This window comes from Pelodiscus sinensis, chromosome 14 (assembly GCF_052426305.1).
Source record: "Pelodiscus sinensis isolate ZL-2025 chromosome 14, ASM5242630v1, whole genome shotgun sequence".
In the NCBI taxonomy this organism is placed as follows: Eukaryota; Metazoa; Chordata; order Testudines; family Trionychidae; genus Pelodiscus; species Pelodiscus sinensis.
In genome coordinates, this window is record NC_143065.1 from 21,243,023 (window position 1) to 21,269,094 (window position 26,072).

The 26,072-nt window shown below is 42.7% G+C and overlaps 1 protein-coding gene across 2 annotated transcripts in view; it reads left to right on the forward strand.

Annotated features, from left to right (window-relative positions):
* MYO5C (myosin VC) overlaps positions 1 to 26,072 on the forward strand; it is a 73,049-nt gene that overhangs the window by 41,841 nt on the left and 5,136 nt on the right. For both annotated transcript variants that reach the window (XM_075897256.2, XM_075897258.2), the window contains exons 26-37: positions 741 to 834; positions 1,797 to 1,860; positions 1,974 to 2,054; positions 3,006 to 3,186; positions 11,680 to 11,773; positions 12,880 to 12,940; positions 13,292 to 13,460; positions 14,419 to 14,506; positions 14,997 to 15,095; positions 18,885 to 19,039; positions 21,980 to 22,069; positions 24,178 to 24,328. In XM_075897256.2, coding sequence (XP_075753371.2) covers positions 741 to 834; positions 1,797 to 1,860; positions 1,974 to 2,054; positions 3,006 to 3,186; positions 11,680 to 11,773; positions 12,880 to 12,940; positions 13,292 to 13,460; positions 14,419 to 14,506; positions 14,997 to 15,095; positions 18,885 to 19,039; positions 21,980 to 22,069; positions 24,178 to 24,328 — 1,327 coding nt within the window. The remainder of the gene's footprint in view (positions 1 to 740; positions 835 to 1,796; positions 1,861 to 1,973; positions 2,055 to 3,005; positions 3,187 to 11,679; positions 11,774 to 12,879; positions 12,941 to 13,291; positions 13,461 to 14,418; positions 14,507 to 14,996; positions 15,096 to 18,884; positions 19,040 to 21,979; positions 22,070 to 24,177; positions 24,329 to 26,072) is intronic.

Below are 26,072 nucleotides of genomic sequence, written 5' to 3' on the forward strand. Positions count from 1 at the left end.
ATTTCAGTTTCTTCTCTACATTTTGCAAATAGAGAACTTCAGCGCTTTATTGATGGACTGTCTTTCCTGTGTTGTTGTTTATGTACTGTACCTTTTAAAGCCATTTGTGGTTGGTAAAATGTGATTGATTGTTTGAGGTAATAGCTATATTTACTGTTGGCTTCCAAACACATGGAAATACAACACACACAAAAATATTCTCATTTTCACAAATGGCTGCTGGTTAGTACATTTATTTGAGTGTAAAATCTGAAATTTTCACTTCTCACAAATCAACTGCCAACTAAAAACAAAACAGCAAAAACAAACCAACCAACCTATCTCTGTTTTCCTGATGAAAGGAATATTAGCAACTTCATTCTGCCCTCAAAATAAGCACAATTTCAAATGTAGTCAACAAGAACTATGTGAAATTGGGCCTTAAACATTTGTCCATTTAAAATATGTGAATCAGCTTTTGGAAGAAGGTATTCATTCATTACAAGGACATTCTCTCTCTCTTTCACTCCCTCTCTCCCTCTCTGCCAGAAACTTACTATTAGGTTCTCTCATAAAGGTGAATATTTGAGACAGCTGGCTAGACTGATTTAAACAGAACACATTTTAAATCTTGTGGCATGTTAATCAAACCATTGTTAATCATAATGCTGTTTATCACTAAGTTGATATTTAGCCCACCTCAGTCACTCATTTTTAGCCCATTGGACTCTGTCTCATTGTGAAAAATGTGTCCAATTCAGATGATACCTGAATTGCAAAAGGAAATTGAACTGCTTCAGACTCAGAAAATGGATGTGGAAAAGCAGGTCCAATCCCAGAAGCGAGAAATGAGAGGTATTGACAACTCTGTAATTCAGGGCATTTATACGGAGAACTTTACCATTGATTACATTTATGCATGTTTAGTTGTGTCCATTTTTCTTGGTACATTACAAAAGGAAAAAAAGTAATTAGATGTCAAAACAGACACTAAAAACAAAAGACAATTAACCCCCATACCCAAACCCAGAATGAACTCCATCCCATCAGCTACACCTCCTTCCACCAGAAAAAGCCTGAGGGGAACAGTTGAGTATTGCTGTGTGCAGAATCAATACTGACAGCAGGGACTTGTGGCCAATAACACTCTGCTCTCAACCCTGTCCCTTTTAAACAACTCTGATGTCTGAGATGATTGCCCTTGCTTAGAGATCACATGACAGAAGAGTTGATTTCTCGGGCAGTCAGCACTCAGACCAAAACCAACACCTTAAACTGAACTCAGAAATGAATAAGCAGCTAGTACAAAAGGCACTTAAGCACAGGAATAATCCCATTGAAGTCAAAGGGATTACTTGTATGCTTAAAGTTAGGTGTATGCTTTAGTACTTTGCTGAACTGGATACAGAAAAATGCTGCTTAACAAAAGTGTTGACACTTTCTGCACTTGCTGCAGTACCTAATATCTTGAAGATGCAGCCCCCTGCTCTCCCCACCCTGTAAATCATCTTGCAGTAATCAAAGAACAACTAGCACAGGTGTGGAGAACTCTAGCAAGGTCCAAATTCAGAAAGAAAGGACATAACTTTCATACCAGTGCAAATGATAGAGAGCACCTGAACCTGCCTAGACATGCATAAAGAGATGGGGACAGAATCAAGTCCCTGGGTTGCACTCCCTAGTTAACTGTTTGTATTATCCACTGGCAAAGAACTTGGCTGCTTTAGAAAGAGTCTGATGTGATTGTTTAAATGACATGTATAATCTGAAACTGTAAGGAGAAAATTCATTGTTTACATGAAGATATTTATTTTCAGAAAAAGTGTCAGAAGTTGCAAAACAATTTATTGAGAGCTATGATGTGGAGGAGGTAAGAAGCAGGTAAAATATTTGTTTTTGTTTTAGGCTTTTTAAAAATTTCAGACAAACTTCATACTTTTAAGAGTTTTCATTTCTTCATCCATACCGTTTATATTGTCTTGCCTTGTGTTTAGGCTGACCCCAGAAGACTTGGAACATTTAAACGAAGATGGAGAACTTTGGTTTGCTTATGAGGGTCTGAAAAAAGCCACAAGGTTAGTTTAATTATGTGGTGTTTGTTCATAATTCTGGTTTGAGACTCATAGGATAAACAGTAAGACAACAATAAGGAAACATCTTGCAGTATCATACTGAAAGCATCAAATAACAAATGAACTAACATTGCCTAATAGCAGAATAGTTTAGGGTTTCATCCAACAAATCCGACACAGAAGCAGCAGCGTGGGGGGGGAGGGGGCAGGAGGTGTTCCCTGGAACCTAGCATTTAAGTCAGCTTCCTGCACGTATCGGGAGTCTGCATGTAACTATGAAGGTTAACTGATGAGCCGAGGCTTATCACCCCTATGAGAGACCCAATCTTTAAGCCATGGTCTGAGAGGAATAAAGAAGCTCACACTGTCTTGGTTGATATAGTGTGTACAAAAAACTGTTTCTGAGCATTGTTTTAAACCAATCATAGAGTTTTATTTAGTAGTATACAGCTAGAAAAAGGAAAGAGTTTTGACTTAGAAGTTTTAAAGAACCTGTTACTAGTGAGATCCATTTATCTTGGGTTAAAACTACACTGCATATATTTGGTGTATTGTATTTTACCATTAAGGTCTTTAATCCACCTAAAATGGCTACTCTGATTTATCTGCATGTGGTAGTGTTTCTTTAAAGATTCTGAACTTGTTATATGAAATTTCTGTATACAAACATCAACAGCATGTTTAATGCATATCAGGAAAGATGAGATAACTGATAACTTTGAACTGTGTCATAAACTATAATGTAAAAATGTAATGAAAACCATTTAGATTGAACTCTCGTAATGAGAAAAAATTTGCATGTTCTCGGATATTACTATTGATCTGAATTGCCAGGGTGTTGACGTTCTAGAGTTACTACAGCTGTGTTATCCCAGTGCCTTGTTTTCACATTGATTTTGACACATATGCTGCCAGAGTTGTACTCCGTAGTTTCCAATTTTTGTTTTTTAACAGAGTGTTAGAAAGCCAGTTCCAGTCTCAGAAAGAGAACTATGAAAAGGAGATTGAAGCTTTGAACTTTAAAGTTGAACATCTTAGTCAAGAAATTATCCATTTACAAAAGTTGTTCAGGGAAGAAAATGACATAAATGACAGTATCCGACTTGAAGTTAGCAGACTAACATCAGAAAATATGGTAAGGTTTAAGCACTATGGAGCTTAAATTATCTTGTAGGACTTAACCTTTTTTTTTTATTACCTTGCAACAGAATTCTGCCCCCAAGTGTATTTGTGGCATGAAACCTCAGTATTTCTCCCAGTACTTCCATGAATGCCAAAGGACCTCCAGGGATGTAGCCATGGCACAATAACCAGCCTCCATGTCCACACTGGAGTGAAGGTTGAAATGATGCCCAACAAACTGCCATGCATGAGGAGATCATTGGGAGAAAATGACAGACTTGGTTGGCCTGGTCTATAGAAACTTTGTTCAGCATTGTGGAGCTACTATATCTTAGCCATAGTTTCCTCTCAAGTGTGCACCTGTGCAAACATACACCAAGAATTTGCCTTCTGCTCACCTCCTCAGCAGAGCCATGCAGTGTCTGCTCAGCTGCTCTGGGGTGGGGCCACGTGGTAGGTGGCTGCTCCACCCCAGGAGCAGTTGGGCAGCCACCTGCGACCCTGGCCCCTGCTTCAGCCATTCCCCAGGGCTGGAGCTGTGGCCAGGGTGGGCCGCATGGCAGCTGCTGGAGCTGGAACCAGGTCCAAGGTACTAAAAATAGCATCACAGTCCCGGCTCCAGTCTTGACACATGGGGCAGCTGCCTGCCTCGTGGCCACTCCCCATATGCTGGGACTGGAGCTGGGGCCGCGGTGCTATTTTTAGTACTGTGATCCTGGCCCCAGCCACTATGTGGCCCCAGCTGCTCCTGGGGCAGGGGTGTGTGGTGAGTAGCTTCCCCATGTGCCAGGCCATGATGCAGCTTCTCCTGGGCTGGGGTCAGAGTACTAAAAATAGCGCCCTGGCTCCAGCCCCAGTGCACAGGGCAGCCACCCATCATGCTGCCCTGCCTTGGCACTAGGGGCTAGAGGAGGTTGAGGGGTATAGTGTCAGGAAGGTGAGGGAAAGGGCAGGGGGAGAATGGGGGGGGGAAGAAAGGAAGGGGCTTGTGCTGAGGGAAGAGGAGGGGGCCAGGGCAGGAGAAGAAAGGGGAAGGCACCAAGGAGCAGGGTGGAGGAGAGACAAATGCCAGGAGGAGACAATGAGGGGAAAGGGCAGGAGGAGGGGGGAAGAGGATGAGAAGGCATCAGTGGAGGTGGGAGAAGAGAGGATAGGGTGATGCTGGGAGAAAAGGGAAGAGGCAATGGGGGCAAGAGGAAGAGGAGAGGGGAGGGGTGGGTGCTGGGAGAAGAGGAGTTGAAAGGAGTGTAGGGCTTTTGGAGTTTAAACTCAGCCAGCTACCAGGGAGACCGTTTCAATGTGTCAGGGCAGTGAAACCTCCTCTCTGGGAGCCAGGTGGGCAAGTGAAACCTTTTCCCCAGGAACTGGGCCAGCAGAGACTGGTGGCCCTGCTCCCAAGGAGGGTTCACTGCCAGCTCTGCAGTATAAAGTTAAGCTTTGTACTGCAGAGCCCTCAGCGTGTGCAATCGCTAAGATTTGTAGCAGTTACACATTTACCGTAATAAATTATTTTTAACATCCCTAGAGGAGTGGGCATGAGGAGGGCAGGGGATGGAGCAAGTCGTGTGCAGGCACAGACGGGCATGAGAGAAACTTGGGCAGAGGGTGGTGAGTGGATGGGCACCAGAGAGGAAGAGGGCAGGTGTTGGGAGGGCAGGGGCAATGAGAGAAGGGGGAGGCACCAGGAGAGTCCAGGGGGTAAGGGAAAATGCAGGTGCCAGGAGGATTGGGGAGGAGGGGAAACAGAGGGGCAGAGACGGGGAGGGTATTGTCAGCCTGATGGGTTCCTGCTTTGTTAATGATCAGGGCTCGACAAATAATGCAATCTACTCGCCCATGGCGAGTAGATTGCAACCTCGAAGAGCCGGGTTCGGGCAGTCTGCACATGCGCAGAACGATCTGCGCATGCGCAGATCACCAGACAGTGTGGCTGGCGAGCAGGGCTCGCCGCGATTCGGTGAGCTCTGTTAATGATGATAACCAGAAAGCAGCTTAGAGTAGCAATAGAGATGTAGCTGTGTTAGTCTGGTCTAGCTGAAACAAAAAATAGGACTATGCAGCACTCTAAAGACTAACAAGATGGTTTATTATGTGATGAGCTTTCGTGGGCCAGACCCACTTTCTCAGATCAAACTGTGGAAGAAAATTGGCATGACCATATATACCAAAGGGATACAATCAAAAGAAGTGAACACATATAAAAAGGACAAATCAAATTTCAGAACAGAGGGGAGGTTAATGTCTGTGAGCTAATGATATTAGAGGTGATATTTGGGGAAGCTATCTTTGTAATGGGTAAGATAATTAGCATCTTTGTTGAGGCCCAGTCGTAAAGTGCCAAATTTAAGCATGAATGACAGTTCAGAGGTTTCTCTTTCAAGTCTGGTGTTAAAATGTCTTTGAAGCAGTATGCAGGTAATCAAGTCGTTGAGACAATGCCCTTTCTGGTTAAAATGGCAAGAAACTGTTTTTTCTTTGTGAAACTGTCTGATATCTGTTTTGTGTGCACTGATTCTTTGGCGAAGTGTCTGAGACGTTTGTCCAATGTACATAGCAGACGGACACTGTCGGCACATGATAGCATAAATTATATTTCTGGATGAGCAGGAATTTGTGTTCTTGATCTTATAACTGAATTGATTAGGTCCAATGATGCTGTCAGCAGAGTAAATATGTGGACAAAGCTGGCAACGGGGTTTGTTGCAAGGGAAAGTTCCAGGGTTGGTATTAGTGTGGTATGTCCTGTGGTTGTTGGTAAGAATCATCCTGAGGTTAGGTGGTTGTCTATAGGAGACTATGGGTCTGTCTCCCAGAGCCTCTCTGAGTGTAGTATCCTGTTCCAGTATAGGTTGTAGTTTATTGATAATGTGTTGGATGGGTTTAAGTTGGGGGCTATAGGCGATGACAAGTGGTATTCTATTGTTGGTTTTCTTGGGTTTGTCTTGAACTAGATGGTTTCTGGGTAATAATAAGATGCTAATTATCTTACCCATTACAAAGATAGCTTCCCCAATTATCACCTCTAATATCATTAGCTCACAGACATTAACTTCCGCCCCTCATCCCCCCTCTGTTCTGAAATTTGATTTGTCCTTTTTATATGTGTTCACTTTTTTTGATTGTATCCTTTTGGTATATATGGTCATGCCAATTTTCTTCCACAATTTGATCTGAGGAAGTGGGTCAGACCCACGAAAGCTTATCGCGTAATAAACCATCTTGTTAAGTGCTGCATAGTTCTGTCTTTTGTTTCAGAAGGCAGCTTGTGTGTGTGCTCAATGATGTATGCCATGTTGACTTACGCACTTAGTCACCACAGAAGACCCCAAGAGAGCCCCCAAAGACTTTCTACCCCATGTAACCCAAACCTTCTGCACCCCTGGAGCAGGGCAGGAAGGTAGAGGGAAGTGTTAGGAGAGGAGATGGGGAGAGGGGCTAGAAGATGGATGGGCACAGGGGGGAAGGGAAGGGTAGATGCAGGGGTCAGAGAGGCTAGGGAGGGGGACAGGTCCCAGGAGGGCTGAGGGGAGTGAGAAAGACAGAAGCCAGGACAGCAGAGGAGGATGGGGAAGGTGGGGGGCAGCAGCAGGCACTAGGGGAGCAGATGGGTTAAGGGGAGGGTGGGAGACATGGCAGCAGAGGATAAAAGGGAGAGGTTTATAAGATATTTATAAGATATTTATTAATAACTTGGGTGTTATGGTGGCACACATCCGAACAAGCACAGGTGATCTCAATATTGGTGCCCAAGACAAAATTCACTCTGCTCATGGATGGAAAATCTTAGAAGGAACACTGATCTTAGCCCCTGGCTGCTGTGTAAACCTGGGCTGATGCCCTAGATGTGCATTTTCATCATAACCATAAAATGTTAATACCCATTTTGCAAACTCAAGTTATGCTTTAAAGAAGCACGTGGGATCTTTTTCAGGAGCATAAGGCAACATGCTGCATTTATTGATAATATAACAAGGTAGAATATGCATTCTCTCTCACTCTCACTCTCACTCTCACTCTCACTTTGGTGATGGATTAGGTACTAGTCTGTTGCTTGGCTCAACCTATTGGCCAGATAGGTCGGGTATGAGGAAGGAGCCGGGTTCTTGTCAGTCCGGACTGATGCTCCTCTTGGCAGGACGGGAACCCGAAGAACCATACAAGACACCTTATCCTTCGTGGGATTTTTCTTCCATGCAAGTCTATGCATTTTGCCTTGTCTGGCCTTAATAAGTCATTCAGCATCACAATCAGTTTTTCTGCGACATGTGTTTATCTGGAGGTTGTTCTCACAGTCATCTGATACCAGTATACTGACAACCCCTCAGGGACGTTGTCTTCTGGCAAAACTTGTTATTGGTTCCCTATCAAGGGATGCTTGCCACTAACGTCAGGGATCATCAGTCTGCCCTGGTAGTCTGTGTCTTCAGTGTACTTTTACTTTAGTTGATAATTATTTGGTGCTTCTGAGTCTCTGGCCCCTCCTCTGACCATTTGAGCATGCAGTGGCCTTCACACTTCTCTCTCCTAAAACATTCTCTCTCTCATTCACACAAACAATACATTTACACAATTGCAACGTGGGACAAAAGCGTACTTCTAGTCACTTTAACAAAGTTACAAAGTCTTTCAACATTAAACTTCTTTCTATCTGTTACAAGACCTTGCCTACTATTAACATCACTATGCATTATGATATTCCATTCCTTCACTTTAACATCAGAACATGCTAACATCAAACAAGGCTGGAGGTAAGTTAACAAATCTGTCTGGCCTGTCTGAGGCCTACATCTTGTGTTTAAGTTTAATCCAAACCTTTTGCTATAACATACTTTCATTATAATTAACTTATTAGTTACAAAATTCCAGGGCTGCATTCTGACATTGTGGGAGGTGCATGTTCCTGCACCTGAAAGCAGAATTTGGCTGTTTGTTGATACTTTCCTAAGGAAACAGACTAATCACACTGCAAGACTTGATTGCATTTTTAACCCTGTCTTTGTATGCCCATGTGACTAAGACTTATGATTTTGTAAAGGATTTTGTTCTAATCAATATATTGTCACAATGGACGTGGATAGGTTCATGCAAATATTATGGTGGACATACTGTATGCTCTTTCTTGCCATGCTTATGGGATTTTTTGATTGAAATTACAGAAATGTGCACAAATAGGCAGTTTTACATGGGATAGCTATTCAGGAATGCAAACATTTATTGCTAAACTTTTAGACCATTTGATTAGGGAGTCAGCTAGAAAAATAATATCAGCACTTCGGCATTGATCAGGAAGCTTTCATATTTAGCCATTTCAGTACATCCATAATTTAAACAACTAATCTGAAAATCAAATAAGCCATTTATTGTTTGACTGATAGTTTGTATTTATCTTTCCCATTGGTATACATCATAGCTTAATAAAGAGAGTTCCTTCATAAAAAGTAACCCTTTCCAGAGCAACACAAATGAGATTCAGAATTATATGGGTATGTTGCATGCTGAAAGTACTGTATTTCAAACTGATAGTTAAGAGTCAGACACTCATGCTACAGTGACTCGGTAGATAAATAGACACCATACATCAATAGCTGAGACAAACATTCATTAGTAGAACACGAGGGTTTTTTTAAATTCGTACATGGAAAGATGTCAAAACATTGGAGTTTATACCTCTACAGGCAGTCCCCGGGTTACGTACAAGATAGGGACTGTAGGTTTGTTCTTAAGTTGAATCTGTATGTAAGTCGGAACTGGCATTCAGATTCAGCCGCTGCTGAAACTGACCGCCAGTTCTGACTTACATACAGAATCAACTTAAGAACCCCAAGTGTCCCCAAGTCAGCTGCTGCTGAAACTGATCAGCAGCTGATTCCAGGAAGCCCGGGGCAGAGCAACTCTGCCTTGGGCTTCCTGTAGTCAGCGCTGGTCAGTTTCAGCAGAAGCTGACTTGGGGACGCCTGGGGCAGAGCAGCTGGGGTGCTGCTGGGTTGCTCCAGTAGCGCCGCTCCTCGGCACTACTGGACCAACCCAGCAGCACCCCATCTGCTCTGCCCCAGGCGTCCTGATTCAGCTGCTGCTGAAACTGACCAGCAGCGGCTGAATCAGGACCAGAGCAGCTGGGGTGCTGCTGGGTTGGACCAGTAGCGCCCAGAGCGGCGCTGCAGGACCAACCGGCAGCACCCCAGCTGCTCTGCCACAGGCGTCCGGAGAAAAGCCTCATCTGCTGGGGGGGGAGGGCGTACTAGCTGCACCCCCCCCCCCACCCCAGCAGACCAGGAAGACACGGGCGGCGGACCGAGACGCACCGCGGTCCCGCCGCCTGGGTCCTCCGCGGCTGTGCTCCCAGTCTCCCTGGTCTGCTGGAGACCAGCAGACCAGGGAGACGGGGAGCAAAGCCTCTGAGGATGCCGTCAGCGGGACAGCCGTGGGGCGTCTGGGCTGTCCCGCTGCCGGCTTCCCCCGCGGCTTTGCAAAGCCGTGGGGAAGCCGGCAGCGGAGCAGCCCAGGCGCGCCTGGGGTGCCCCGCTGCCCGAGCCCCCCCGCCGCTTTGCAAAGCCGTGGGGAAGCCGGCAGCGGAGCAGCCCAGGCGCGCCTGGGGTGCCCCGCCGCCCGAGCCCCCCCGCCGCTTTGCAAAGCCGGGGGGGGAGCCGGCAGCGGGGCAGCCCAGGCGCGCCTGGGGTGCCCCGCTGCCCGAGCCCCTCCGCGGCTTTGCTCTGCATCTTCCTGGTCTGCAGACCAGGGAGACGCAGAGAAAGCCCCAGAGTACACGGGCAGCAGGACCGCGAGGTCCTGCAGTCCGTGTACTCTGGGGCAGCCCCGTTCATAACTGCGGATCCGACATAAGTCGGATCCGCGTAAGTCAGGGACTGCCTGTACTAGTTTTAAAACGTGTCGTGGGACTTTTAACAACCACTTGGAACAGACAACAAAGCTAATTTTACTGCTTCTTCTGAAAGATGGTGATTTTTTTTCATTGTAACCACCTGGGTAAGCAGTCAGCCTGTCCCAGTTCCAAAGCTCAACATTCTGCAGTTTTAAAGAGTTCAGCTCCAATAATTGGGTGCCAGTCATGATGATACCTTGGAGTTGAATGCATGCAGCCAGCAGGACTGCCAGATATTTTGCAAACATTTAGCATGTGAATGGAACCAGTCCTCTAGCACAGTGTTTCCCAAATGGTGTTCTGGGGACCCCCAGGGTTCCGTGAAGTGAAAATAAGGGTTCCGTGAGAAAATTCCATTACAATAACATGTTGTTATTTAAAAATAATAATTAATATTAATCATTTATGAATTTTATTGAAAACAATTTTCATTTGTGTTGATCTCATGACCTTGTTTAGCATTTGTTTATTATTATCCTTACTTATTTAGGGTCTACTTTTTCAGCTCCATATATAAGACTGCTATTAGGGGTTCCACAAAATTCTTTTGAGTTTAAAAGGGTTCCGTGGCCAAATAAAATTGGGAAACACTGCTCTAGCATATAAGCTTAAAGATAATCTGTCAACTAGCATTAAATCCCATATCTTCCATATCAAAGTGGTTTTCAACCTCTGGTCCACTGACCCCATGGGATCCACCGACCATGTCTAAGATTTCCACAGAATTGCACCTACATTTGAATTTTTTTAGGGGTCCACAAAATGAAAAAAAATTGAAACCTGATGCCTCATAGGTTTGAGCAGCCTGATAGTCTATCCACCAAGAGGCAGTTTGTCATATAAAACAGCCAGTAAATTACAAGCATTGGTTCTAAGTCCAAAGTCCGTTTGAGAACTTGAACATACAAAATTTTCTGACCAAGAGGTGGTTGTGCTACCACCTGAGCCATCCTGATATTGATGCAAACAGAATACACATTTCCAAGAAGGAAATGTATTCTGTAGTGGATAGTGTTATTTCTTTTGGTTGGAAACAAGTAAAAGAGTATGAGAAATACTTTCAAAATTGAGTTTGAAGTTACTGAGATGAAACTCATTTATAAAATGGAGTCTATAATATTTTCTCTCTGAAGTGTTTTGTAATATATTGTATGAGTAATACTTTCTAAAAATAAATTGAACTGGAAAAATTAAAACCATGACACAGTTTCCTTTAAACCAATTCAGCTGTTTAAAATTTCATGTACAGGCAGTCCCCGGGTTATGTACAAGATAGGGACTGTAGGTTTGTTCTTAAGTTGAATTTGTATGTAAGTCGGAACTGGTACATATTGTAGGGGAAACTCTAGCCAAACATTTCTCCAGAGTTCAGTTTTATTCTCCCACACATCACTTCCCTCAGTCCTTTATTCTCAAGCTGAGGTGTCTGCTGAGAAAAGCCACTCCGCGTCTCCCTGGTCTGCTGGGGGGGGGGGAGCACGCGCTAGCTTCGCGTCTCCCTGTGCTGGGTTTCTTCACCCCGTTTGTAAGTAGGGATCCGATGTAAGTCAGATCCATGTAACCCGGGGACTGCCTGTATAATATTGAGACACTAAATTATTGAAATTTTATTTCCTCTTTATAAAGATGATCCCAGACTTCAGACAACAGATTTCTGAACTTCAAAAGCAAAAGTTGGATCTTGAACATCGCCTTCAAGGACAAGTTTCAAAGATGAAAGGTAAAGAACCAATGTGGGGCCTGTCTTGCAAACAAGTATAGAGAGCTTCTGGGAACCCCCTACTAGCACATCAGTGCCATGGGCAGGACTTTTCCCCTTCCCCACTCTCTCCCCCCAGTCCAGCATGGAGGGAGTGTATTTTAATGGGAGAGGGCAAAGTGGAATATTGTGGATCATTTATAGATTCTATGCCATAGGTGTAATTTAGAATTGCCTGATGTAGACTCTTTCCCATGAAGTTCTTTACTACATTACGTACCACTGATGTCACTGTCTCATCTCTGTATCCTTTTCTCTCTTCCTCCATCCCACCCTCTGTAACTCCCTCTGTCCTCCTGAGGAAGTGAGTTGTAGCTCACTAAAGCTTATGCTCTAATACCCTAATAAATTTGTTGATCTTATAAAGTGCCACCAGACTCCTTGTTGTTCATGCCATTACTATGGGCCAACTCTTAGATTCCTTTTGCTGACAAAGCTCCCACTGAATTTACTTGGACGTTGGACTGAGTAAAGCTTTTTGTAAAATGATTTTTAAAATCTGAAAATCCACGCCTTTGGGATTTGGCCCAGAGCAATTGAAGATTTGCTGCTATTTTATTTTGTTTATAGACACTTAGTTCCTCAACAGTGTTTTCATTGTAGATTAAACTTTATTCCAAATTGTAATTACTGAAGGAGTTCTAAAAGTCACGATAGTATGCAATCTGCTCCCTATTGTGCAGAATGGGAAAATAGTCTGTTATTTAACATTTAATTACATGATGTGTGCCTTGTAAAGTGCTCTGATATTACACAGTATTTAGCAGCTGGTGTCTGATCCTGTGCCTTTTATGGGCACTCAACTCCATTGCATACTGGACCTATTACTAAACAGTTACTATGTAAGCAAAGGACTTTTTTGATAGAGTTTGCCTTGTAATCCAATATTGTTACAGGAAATGGGAAACAGTGTGTAAGAAAATATTAACTAAATTCCAGCCTAGAACAAATGCTAATAAACTGGGAAGGGAGTAATTTATTTGTTTGTTTGTTTGTTTGTTTGTTTGGTGTTTTTTTTTTTTTTTTGTATTTCTTTTGTTGTTGGATTTTTTTTCTAATCATCACAGAAAAAATGGAAGAAATGCCTAATCAGGAGCAAAACAATCAGACAGAGAAAGGTCAAAGGAAGTAAGTAGTAGTAGTAGTATTTTAAATCTTGTTTGAGAAATGTGGATTTAATACTGGAGGCTGGAGCGCAGAGATGCTTAAAACTTTATAGGGACTTTGCCCATGAAAGCTTATGCTCCTACACTGCAGTTAGTCTATAAGGTGTCACAGGACTCCTCGTCGCTTTTATAGAGACTGGCATTCTGTTTAGCAAGTACTACTTGTTACTGGGGCGACATAATGCTAAGGTGGGAAATTGCTTCTGCCAACTCAGTTGGTACCTGAGAAAAAATAGAATATGTAACCCATCTTGAAGTAATATTGTGATTTGTGGGAAGAAGAAAAACAGAACAAAGTTTTTGTGGTTTCTAGAAGACTGGAAGACCAGTTTGAAATACACACAAAAGAAGAAGAGAAGCAGATTATCACAGTCCAAGAAATTCAAGAGATAAACAATCATCTAAAGAAGCAACATGAAATTGAGAATGAAATAAAGAGCATGATGAAGCAGGAGGCATCTCATTTTACTGCAGAAAACATGGTGAGGATTGAAATTCTCTTAATTCATCCCTGAAACAGTTAAAAATAGAGATTACACAGTAAGAGCTAAATATTTTCCAGCCCAGAGTGGCTGCTCAAGGATAACCCCTCTCCCTGGCATCTCCATACTGGGCTAGGCAGAGTGTCAGTCCTTATACTTCTGGCATGCAGAGAATGAGGAACTGTAAAGCCAACATTAGCAGTGGAAATCCCAGCTGAAGGAGGATGTGCCTATGGCTTTATTCCTTGCTGCCCCGGAACAGGCCAGCAGGAGGAAGACAGTGCACATGCCACTGTTGTGTGTGCTTCCTCTGTTTTCTCTCAGATATATTTTGTTTCATTAACAGCTCCATAATCTACCACTGAAATGCAGCTTTTCCTAAACCCCCAACACCAGCGACTATCTTAAAGTCTAACCCTATCGAGCAAAAGATTTAAAGGCATAGTGCAGTTAAATATTGTACTAGGAGATTAGAGCAATTTTACCCCATTTCTCAAGTCTCTGCTTGGAACCTCCACTGATTTTTGAGGATAGAGGGAATTGTGGGATCAAGCTTGTATTCAAGGTGACTGCTCACAATCTGAATATTAAATTCATACATAACTCATTGCAGAATTGGGAATGAATATTCTAAAAGGGAAATTAAGTTAGCGAGCCGGATGAATATTTACCTATGCCAGACCAACTACTAAGCAGATTTCTGCATGTGCTGTCTGATTGGTTTGTCATCAGTGCCAGTAAGGATGCACATCTTTGCAACATTGCTCCAAATCTAATTTTTATCGCCTTTTGGGGAGGTAGCAGCATAGGTTTACAGGCGTGATACTTGCTAATCCTGGATTTTTGCCCAGTATGTAACTGTAATTTTTAGTAAGACTACATATACAGTGCAAAGTAATATTCTAAAAAAAGTTAGGTAGCTATACATTCACTGGCCATTTTTATTTGATTATTGTAGGATCTTGAAGAACAGTTAGACATGAAAGACAGAGTAATAAAAAAGCTACAGGATCAGATCACGACTCTTACCAAGACTATTGAAAAAGGTAGGACTTTTTTTTTACAGTTTAAAATAGTTTTGAATGTGTAATACAGGGTGTGTGGATGAGAGAAAGAGAGAGAGAGAGAGGTCAAAAGATTGTGCAATTCAGTCTTTGGATGGGAAAGCTTTAGCAAAAATTTCATAAATGTTTCCCTTATTTTTCAGCCCATTCTAACAAATGTGTGTATACGTGTGTACAATTTTTTTTCAGAATTAGTTTTCACTTTAAAAGCCATTTTAGACTCATTGGGTTGGGTAGTCAGAGCCTGCTCACTTGTTCAGTGTGAGTTGTTCCACAGGAGTCAGTTAGACTACTCATGTGAATAAAATGAGCAGGAATTAACTGATAATACTAGAGCCACAAATTGAGATTATTATTGTAAACAGGAGCTACTATGTGTTTCTAGCAGTAAGAACTGCATGTCTCTCATAGTTTGTTTTAACATGTTAACATTATATTAACCTGTAAGTAAGCATACCTTTGCTTTTGACAGCCAATGATACACGTGTGCCAGCTGTGCCTAAAGAGTACATCGGAATGATGGAGTACAGAAAGGAAGATGAAGCAAGAATTATTCAAAATCTGATCCTTGGTACGTCAGTTACACTTTGAATGACTGCCATATTTAATTATATTCAATGTATCATGTTAAAAAAAACCAAGATTTTAAATTTCAGATGTGCTCATTATTAACTGTTATTATCTCCCTTCTCTCTCACTTTACTCTTAGGAGCACCCTCCTATTGCTTTCTATTCCTGCTTGATTCAAAGTGTTTCAAAGACAGAAGTACTTTATCTGGTGAAAACTCATTTGTCTCATCTCTTTCACTCTACTGTCTATCTTCTGATTTGTTCACTTGTGAAACTGGAAATCTCAAGAGTATTCCAGAAGGATCTTAATTTTACTTCCAGCCCTACTTTGTCTGTAAGTCATTGTCTCTAGAACATTGCCAGAAGTTGTCCCTACCTCTCTGCTGAAATCACAAGCCCCTGCTCTCAAAACTCAGAATGTTTCAATTGGACTGTTCTTGCTGTATGACTCGGGCCATGTCATTGCTCCTCTTTGGTCTCTCATCTAGTCTTCTACCCACTTGCTCTTCTTATCTGTCTATGGTATTTACTTAGCACCAGACACCATAAGTGTTCCCTCTAAGATTTTCTATCCTTGGGCCACCTGAAATTTCTTATGTGCAACACCAATATTGAGATAGTGTGTGGATGTGCACACACCAATACAAACAAAAAACAGATATAAATATGTATTTTAAATAGTTGATAGATGTGGAAGAAAATATATTAAAACAAGGGATAATTAACAAAGGGCAATGCTTATGATTATTTAATATGAAATCAAATAAAAAAGAAATTAACACTACCCTTAGCTGAAGAAGTGGATTGTGCCCACAAAAACTCATGATACTATTTTAATTTTTTGTTAGTCTAAGGTGCTACAGAACCATTGTTGTTTTTTAAAGGTTTTTTAGTTACAGATTAACATGGCTACCCCTCTGAGACCTTGGTGTGCATGTATCACCATCCTTTCTAACAGACAGATTCATGTTTCAAAGATCTTGCAAATAAGGTTTCTACAAAACAGCCAGCATCACACCTACTACTTGCTACTTCTGACTCGTAAGAGCCAGAACTCTACCAGATAGCAAAGATCTGGCCTTAATGTAATACAGTTTACCATGTATTAATTAGGAACACAGGATTTTAAAAAATTATTAAGCTTGGAGTTTTAGATATCTGCAACACTCAAAAAAATTCTGTTAAAAGAATCTTTTTCTTTCTTACCTTATGCCATTAACACAGGGGTGGGAAATAATTTTTGATGGGGTGGCCACTCCAAGAATTTGGTAAATGGTTGAGGGCCACACTCTTCCATTAATTAATGGAGGAGGTGCAGGGATCTGGGAAGGAGGTTAGGTGCAGAAGGGAGCTTGGGGTAAGGGATCGTGACCTGGGTCAATGAACTGGAGTGAAGAGGGCATGCAGGGCCTGGGAAGGGGGTTGTGACCTGGGGCAGGAGTACAGGAAGAGGTGCAGAGATTTGGGCTGTGACCAGGGATAGTGGATTGGGTGAAAGGTCTGAGAGGGAGTTGTGACCTCAGGAGGGGATGTAGTGTCTGGGAAGGTGTATGGAGGCTGGAGCAGGAGTGCAGAAGGTTTGGGTTACATGGGGTAGGAGGGCAAAGGGGGCCAGAGCGTGGAGGGGCTGGGGTGCCAGATAGGTTCTGGCTGGGAGACCTTACCTGGATCCAAGTCAGAAGCCCAGCAGGTTCCTTAGCCAGGATCTCTGCCTTCCAGCCCCTGTACGTGCTCAGGGAGCTGCAGGAGCCATGTTTATTGTTTTAAACTGAATGCTGTGAGCCCTGGGGATGAGAGAAGAGAGGGGCACTTCAAATGCTGCCTGGCTTGCAAACAGGCAACTGCTATTGGTCGAAACCAACCAATGGGAGCTACTAGTGGTGGGAACAGCATGAGAAGCCTGTCTCCCCTCCCTCCAGGCTCTCGGCATTCAGAAACACACTTTTGCCCCTGCACCCAGCTTTCCAGAGTGCCAGACGGGGGTGGGGCAGGCAGGGAGCTGGCTGGGGCTCTCATGGATGGATCCAGCCCACAGATCATCTTTTGCCCAGCCCTGGAGTACAGGCTGGAGCCAGCTTCTCCATTTATAGCAGCAGCAGCTGCTTCTGCTCCTCCAAGAGGGCAAGTGCCCCCCTTTCCAATCAGCTGTGCTCCCTGCTTCTCCAGCTGATCAGCTGCCTGCTCGTTGCTCATAAAAGGGCTGCATGCCCACTTAAAGGAAACTTGGTCACCCCAACATCTAGGCATAACATCTCTGGGTCATAGTCTCCTCTTTGCTTTTTCCCTGCCATCCGCTTCACTAGTGGTTACAATTTTACTTATGTTTCTCCTTCTGTGTGGAAATCTTTCCTTTCCTCTGAGCTGTTTCCACTCATTAAATCTCACCATCAAGCCATTTTTTTTACTTACTTTCACTCCTAATTAACATTAAACTCTACTATTTTTCAGTGCTCTCCCTGACCCCTCTTAGCTTATGTACCGGAAAACTTAGATCCTTGCTATTGGTTTAAAATAAGAGCGTTTTTCCCCTCTGCTTGACTCTTCCATCACGGATGCCATTCCTTTCTACAGGTTGAACCTCTCTAGTCCAGCACCCTCAGGACCTGAACGGTGCCAAACCAAAGAATTTGCTGAACTGTGGGAGGTCAATACAGTGCAAGCGAATCTCCATAGGTGCAGGAAGTAGGAATGCAGGGGGTGATCTAGCACCCTTAGGCTTTGCACCCAGCACGGCCAGGCACCTGGGGGCCCCGCTGCCACCTGGAGTCTCAGCCACCAGCTGTGGGGCTCTGCCCCTGGCCCCGGGGTCTGCAGCCAGTCCCAGCTGTGCTCCCGGCTTGAGGCAGTGTGAGGGGCACAGAAAGGGGGAGAAAGCAGTTCAGCATCCCACCTGGAGAGCCAGGACTGGTGGGATTTTCTCAGACTACGAGAAACATGAGCCCACCCACGATAAGTGGCCATTTGACTAACTAAAATTATGTTGGACAAGGGCAGTTGAACCAAAGAGTGTGAGATTAAAGAGGGTCAACCTGTACTTAAATTAGATATCCTGTACTTTATAAGATTGTTACTGTATTTCCTACCCATCTGCGCAATGTTTTTTACATATTTTTATACGGGATGTTAAATGGAAATGTATTGTATTGTAATTATTACAGTTGAGCAAGAACCAACATTTCTGTCCCAAAGAAAACTTCTTGCTTCTGGGGGAAATCCATTTGGATTCAGAACAAAAACTAACATTCTATGAGAGGGACATTTTGAAAAGAATGAAATAGAATTTTTCTAAAACATCCTGCCCTCCAGCCAGCTCCAGGCCTCTCCTTCTTCACTGTGTGCCAGAGAGTCAGTAGTCCTTGGGCATCCCTGACTCCCCAGCTGGCCAGCTCCCAGAGCTCTTCATCTCCCCCAGAGTGGGAGGCTGGGAATTTATGGAGCACTGGCTCCCCAGCAGCTGGGGCTTAGAAGAGCTGAGAGTGAGGCAGGAAGCCCCACTTGGAGGCAACCCATCTGGTGCATTACCAGGAAGACTGAAAACCTGGGCTGCCGGGGAGTGAGGGAGCCATCCTGAGAATGATTTTCTGACAGAAGATATAAATTTTGCAGATGGTGAATTTGGCACCGGGAGATCATTCTGATGGCAGTTTCCTGATCAGCTCTAGTAATTATACAGGGAAAAAAAGTCATCCACTAACTGATTAATCAAGAGCATGGTTAGAAAGAGTAGATGGTGATACTATCTTTGTATCTACTGTGTGTAGTGAATATCTGGTATCTCTTCTTCACTCAGATCTGAAGCCACGCGGAGTGGTAGTAAACATGATTCCGGACCTACCAGCTCACATCCTGTTCATGTGTGTGAGATATGCAGATTATCTGAATGATGGTGGCATGCTGAAATCTTTCATGAGTATAACCATTAATGGTATCAAACAAGTTATTAAGGTAGGACTATTTCTTGCATATTTTGCTTTGATTTCATTGTACATGCACCTACAGGCTTACAACTTGCACACAGTATACATGGAAAAAGTTTACATTTGTAATCTGCTGATGTTCCAAAGTTAGGAATATCACTAATGGTGGCAATGCTTTGCTTAGTAGTGCCTGCAGATCCTGTTCAAGGATCTATTCTGCTAGTGCAGTAGATATGTACTATGTAAAGATTGCCCTCTTCCAAGAAGCTTACAGAATTGAAACCCAACAAGTTCAAGTACAATACATCTAAAAGTTAATAGTTAATTACGTTTTCCTACATTTTTAGCCATAGGAATAGTTTGTTGAATGAAGTATTGCCAAACATGTTTTACTGAGCTGCTTTTTGGACAGAAATGAGGTTTAAAGAGTGTGTTTGTTCCAAGACTGACTCTGTGGAATTTAAGGAGCTATTGCTACTACGCTTCCAACAGTGTAATTACGCCTAAACACAGTTCTTGCTAGCATGGCACTAATCATAGAATAATAGGACTGGAAGGGACCTTGAGAGGTCATCGAGTCCAGCCCCCCGCCCTCAAGGCAGGACCAAGCTCCGTCTACACCATCCCTGACAGATGTCTATCTAACCTGTTCTTAAATATCTCCAGAGAGGGAGATTCTACCACCTCCCTTGGCAATTTATTCCAATATTTGACCACCCTGACAGTTAGGAATTTTTTCCTAATGTCCAATCTAAACCTCCCCTGCTGCACTTTAAGCCCATTACTCCTTGTCCTGTCCTCAGAAACCAAGAGGAACAAATTTTCTCCTTCCTCCTTGTGACACCCTTTTAGATATTTGAAAACCGCTATCATGTCCCCCCTTAATCTTCTTTTTTCCAAACTAAACAAGCCCAGTTCATGAAGCCTGGCTTCATAGGTCATGTTCTCTAAACCTTTAATCATTCTTGTTGCTCTTCTCTGTACCCTTTCCAATTTCTCCACATCTTTCTTGAAATGTGGCGCCCAGAACTGGACACAGTACTCCAGCTGAGGCCTAACTAGTGCAGAGTAGAGCGGCAGAATGACTTCACGAGTTTTGCTTACAACACACCTGTTGATACAACCTAGAATCATATTTGCTTTTTTTGCAACAGCATCACACTGTTGACTCATATTCAACTTGTGGTCCACTATGACCCCTAGATCCCTTTCCGCCATGCTCCTTCCTAGACAGTCGCTTCCCATCTTGTATGTATGGAACTGGTTGTTCCTTCCTAAGTGGAGCACTTTGCATTTCTCTTTATTAAACCTCATCCTGTTTACCTCCGACCATTTCTCTAACTTGCTAAGGTCATTTTGAATTATGTCCCTATCCTCCAAAGAAGTTGCAACCCCACCCAGTTTGGTATCATCTGCAAACTTAATAAGCGTACTCTCTATCCCAGTATCTACATCATTGATGAAGATATTGAACAGTACGGGTCCCAAAACAGACCCTTGAGGAACTCCACTTGTTATCCCTTTCCAGGAGGATTTAGAACCGTTAACAACAACTCTCTGACTACGGTTATCCAGCCAATTATGCACCCACCTTATCGTGGCCCTATCTAAGTTATATTTGCCTAGTTTATCAATAAGAATATCATGCGAGACCGTATCAAATGCCTTACTGAAGTCTAGGTATATGACATCCACCGCTTCTCCCTTATCCACAAGGCTCGTTATCCTATCAAAGAAAGCTATCAGATTAGTTTGGCATGACTTGTTCTTCACAAACCCATGCTGGCTATTCCCTATCACTTTATTACCTTCCAAGTGTTTACAGATGATTTCCTTAATTACCTGCTCCATTATCTTCCCTGGGACAGATGTTAAACTGACCGGTCTGTAGTTTCCTGGGTTGTTCTTATTCCCCTTTTTATAGATGGGCACAATATTTGCCCTTTTCCAGTCTTCTGGAATCTCCCCTGTCTGCCATGATTTTTCAAAGATCATAGCTAAAGGCTCAGATACCTCCTCTGTCAGCTCCTTGAGTATCCTGGGATGCATTTCATCAGGACCTGGTGACTTGCTGACATCTAACTTTCCTAAGTGATTTTTAACTTGTTCTTTGTGTATCCTATCTTCTAAACTTACCCTCTCTCTGCTTGTATTCACTATGTTAGGCACACCTCCAGACTTCTCGGTGAAGACCGAAACAAAGAAGTCATTGAGCATCTCTGAGATCATTGAGATCTAAACCCTAGGAAACCATGTTGTAAACCAGCTTACTAAACCAAGCTATGCAAAACCTCTGTCTGTGGTCCCACCTGCACTGTCTGCAGTCCCATCTTCACTGTCCGTAGTCCCATCTGCCCCCTTCACTATGGCAGTACCTGGATATTAGGTTTTGACTGAGTGACGCAGTAGAGCAAAATGCACAGTTCTTTTTGGTGGCACAGGTTGAAGTGAAACATGTTATAGGGAGTTTAACTTGCAATGTAGACAGAACCTACAACTCAGGTTTGTAAACAAACTTATATCCCAATTCAGCTCTGGGAAAGGAAAACATGTTAGTACTTTACAAGAACCATGTTTAAACACGGTTGTAACTCACATAGGCCTAACAGCTGAATTTCAAAGCAGTACTTACATAGAATTTAATTTCAGGTGTGTATGTCTACAATGTTCAGTCCTGTTGCAGAAAGACCTCCAATAAGCTGCAGCACTATTTTTGGAGCCCCTCTACACACTGTCTAGCCAACTCATGGCACAACTCCTTTTAATGACTGTATACAGATAGCTTTTAAGACCACTGTAGACATGAGCAAACTTTGTATAGATAGTGCTTTGCAGATACTATTATCTCTTTTATCTGTAGCTTGATGCTACTGTGTTCATTTTCTAGTGGCCAAAAGTTTCAACAATAAAATTAAACTTGAAGTAGGTCATGTTGTTTAAAAAGTTTGTTTTATATGTTGTTGTTTAGGAACATGCTGAAGATTTTGAGATGTTGTCCTTTTGGCTTTCCAATACATATAATTTTCTTAACTGTCTGAAACAGTACAGCGGAGAAGAGGTAGGAATCATTTAATCACTTTACATTTTATTTTGTAACCAAATGGAGCAAGGTTTATCAGATGGGACCATCTCACTGTAAGGGCCTGAAATTTGAGTGTACTTAGTGTCAGAGGGGTAGCCATGTTAATCTGTTTCTGCAAAAACAACAACGAGACCTGGTGCAACTTAAAGAATAACAGATTTATTTGAACATAAGCTTTAATGGGCAAAGACCCATTTGTCACATGCATGTAACAAAGCGGGTCTTTGCCTACAAAAGCTTATGCCCAAATGAAGCTGTTTGTCTTTAAGGTGTCATAGGATTCATCACTGATTTTTTTGGATGTATTTGAAATTCATATCCTTCTGCAGAGGTGATATTTGGCTTATAGAAGTGATCCAGTGGACTAGAACAGCTTTTCCAAAAGAGCTTAGGAAGATGAAACACTAACAGTAAAGACTAATTTTAACAGAATGAAGAAACAGTTACATACCTTGGGTGCCATTTGCTAATTTGAACAGGACCTCCGGCACTCAATTAGTTGTGTAGTTGTATTTTAAAATAACTTTCACCTTTTCTTTCACTCAGTTGTGACTGCTTCAGACAGACATTGTTACCCTTTTGATTAATAAGTAAGATTACAATTCCAAATGAGAGCAGACATATGGTAATAAACTAGTCAGTTTTCTCTTGAACCAGATGAAGCTGAATTTCATTGCCAGTTTTGGATTCTTTAAACTCCAAACCCAAAGTGATATTTGATGAGTGGGGGATAGAAACCCATATGGCCTGAAACTAAAATACAGTATTCACGTGAGTTCCTACAGAGAGAAAAATCTTTTACTCAACCCCAACTGTAAGCTCTTCTTGTAAGCTTTTTTCTTGTGTGTGTGCTCTGCAAGTTCCGGTGCTCTCCCTGGTGGTTATAGAGAGAATAGCAAAGTTTGATCAGAAAAACCTTGTATTGAAGTAAGGCATTGCAAGGCAATGGTAGTGCAATTTAACTACGGAATTGGAGGAGTGTTTGGATCCAAATGTGCAGTTTTAATCCATCTCGGTAATGAACCAAATGCAAGTCTGATCATTCCAAACTTTGAAAGCATTTGCATTCCAATCTGTATTTCAAAACCCCCAGTTTTAAGAACATTTTAATCCTGGCTTTCTCATCTCATTACAGATATAAAAACTCAGAAGTGGGACTTTGGGTCAGGTTTTAAAATCTTGAACTGATGATGTTGTCTGTCATTAGTTGTAACCTATTATTTATCCTATATTTGAGATGCTGAAAACTCTGCCATAATAATGTTTATACAGGTTGAACCTCGCAGGTCCGGCACCCTCAGGACCTGACTGGTCTTAAACAGGGGATTTTCTCGGACCGGGGAGGTCAACTCCGGCCCTTCTGCTGATGGAGCAGGCTCTCCTGGGGTCCATCAGCAGACCTCGCCGAGCTCCCCACCTGGCCAGTCTGGCTCCCCTCCTACTCCAGGGCTGCCAGGATCACCAAAGCTCTGAGGCTCCACTCCTCTGGAGCCGCTTCTCTGCATCTAGCCCTGGAACACTGGGCTCCTGGCTCCCTGCCTGCTGCTGGGCTCCTGGGCTCTCTGGTTCAGTAACATCCGTGGTCCTGCCAGACCATGGATATTGCTGGATCAGAGAGTCCCAGACCACAGAGATTCAACCTGTGTCAGAAACTTGGCTTTTTTTACAAACTACAAAACTCAGAGCATTTGAAACAGTAAAAGTTGAAGAAGCATATTTGAAGGTTTCTTGCCTACAGTTTAAATGAGAGCCATTTTCCTGCAAAAAACCCCTGATGTTTTCCACATAAATGATCTAGCCTGATTCAAAGCCCACTGAAGTCAATGCAAGTGTTTCCTTTTACAATGGGTTTTTTTTTCAGTCAGACCCCAGATGACCACTAAGTAGAAAAATGTATATATTGGTGTCAGTAAAATCCATGAGAGTAGCAGCGTCTCAGGATGGCAGCAAATTTGACTCATTTTGAGAATATGGAAGCATACACATAGAACTCGCTAATTTAGTTCATCTGTAGCATGGTTCAGCTCCATTGATGATAATGTTGATAATGTTGTCATATTGATATATTTACAACTGTCTTTCAGGAATTCATGAAGCAAAATACACCACGTCAGAATATGAACTGTTTGAAGCACTTTGATCTTTCAGAATACAGACAAATTCTTAGTGATTTGGCCATTCGTATCTATCACCAATTCATTCTTGTAATGGAGAATAACATTCAGCCAATGATAGGTAAGAAGGAAGAAAATAACCAGTGAAAATAAGTGAACTAGTAACTTCTAAGGAATTTGAATAGATCTTTGTGAGATAAAAGATTGGAGGCAAACTACTACCCTGCTGCAAACACACACACGCGCGTGAATATATGCATGTGAATGTACACATCTATATATTGACTGCACAGTCAACAGAAGTTTGAAGATTTCACCCTTGCAGCAGCATTTGCTGTGTGGGACAGGCCTCGAGCACAAAGGGGGACAGCTGGTGTCCATATATAAGCTGAGTGGTTAGCAACTGAAGGGGGCCCTGTTTGATTTTATTTTCCTAAAAGGGGGTTTCTGTGAGGAAACATTCTCTTACCTGTTTCAGCTTCTACTTCCTTCCTGCCCTTCCTCACCCCATTTCTAGCCAGCCAGGCCAAAGGCAAGCTATTAAGCAGACACATATTCCATTTCAGTATTGTGGTTTTCCACACACATTTTACAGTGTTTTTTTTATTTGTGTTTTTCCAATTATTCATGATAGCGTGTGTCAGGGCTGTTCCCCACTCTGGCACTCTGAGTGCAGAAGGTGGAGGTCCACAAAGACCTTAAATACCTTGTTTCTATAGGCTCTGCTTTAAAAAAACAAAACAAAAAAAAGCTCCCCAGAGTCACAGATGCACTGACTCTGAGAAAAAAACATCCCAAAAAGCTGCCACCATTAAGTGCCACCATTTTGCCGCAAAAGAGCTTGAAAAAATAAGAGAGAAACAAGCTGCAGTCTCTGATAGCTGGCCGCCCAGTCTTAAGCAGGCAGATATACACACAGATCCCCTGTTACTTTCCAAGACCCAAGAATCAAATCATCACCTTACAAAAAAGTGATTTTTATTAACAAACAAAAGATATACAGTAAAATCTGTGTTATCCAGTGTGCTCAGGGATTAGGACGTTCTGGTTATCTAAAAATTCTGGTTATCTGAGGGTCCCCATCAACCTAGGAAAAACCAATGGACAATAATAGTAAAACTCAAGTTTTTAATATTGGTAGTTTTGTAGTGTGAGGTAGTTGGTCTCACATTTCTATTTTAAGTTAAAGATGATTAATACTTCTGACCTAAAAAAATGTTAAGCCAGTCATGGTAAACCAAGCCAGGCCTGTGCTCCTGAAGATGTGACAGTATTGTGGCTGGGGGCAATGCTGGTTAACAACATTTTCTGGTTAACAGAGTACCAGATAACAAAGGTTTCACTGTACTTGATAAAGCATACTTGGTTGCTAGGTGTACAAAGCAACTAAGTAAAACAAACTAAAACACAGAGAAAATCTCTGGGAACAATTCTTAGATAGTAAATGGGGGAAGGAAGGCATGGATTCACACAGAAAAGTTTAAACCAAACAACCAAAATAAAGAAAAATACCCTGATCACAACTAGAATCACTTTTCCCTCTACTCATGATACATGCTGATCTGTACACTTCAAGGTCCAGATCACTCCAATGTCCAAGAATTCTTATAGGCGTGGTAATTCTGATCCCTGCATCTACTCTCTCCAGCCCTTTTCTTAGAAATCCCCCAAAAGGAAGAGCAGACCAGGTATCTGTATACAATTTAAATTTCAGCACTGTATCCACATTGGTGGTTCTTGCCCCCTGCCAATACCCTTGCTAGCTACCTGAGTTTAACCACTTAGTCACCAGGTGCTGGCCAGCACTCCTCCTATCCATCACAGCGCAAGAATTCATTTTGTTTTAAAATCATGCTCTTGCAATG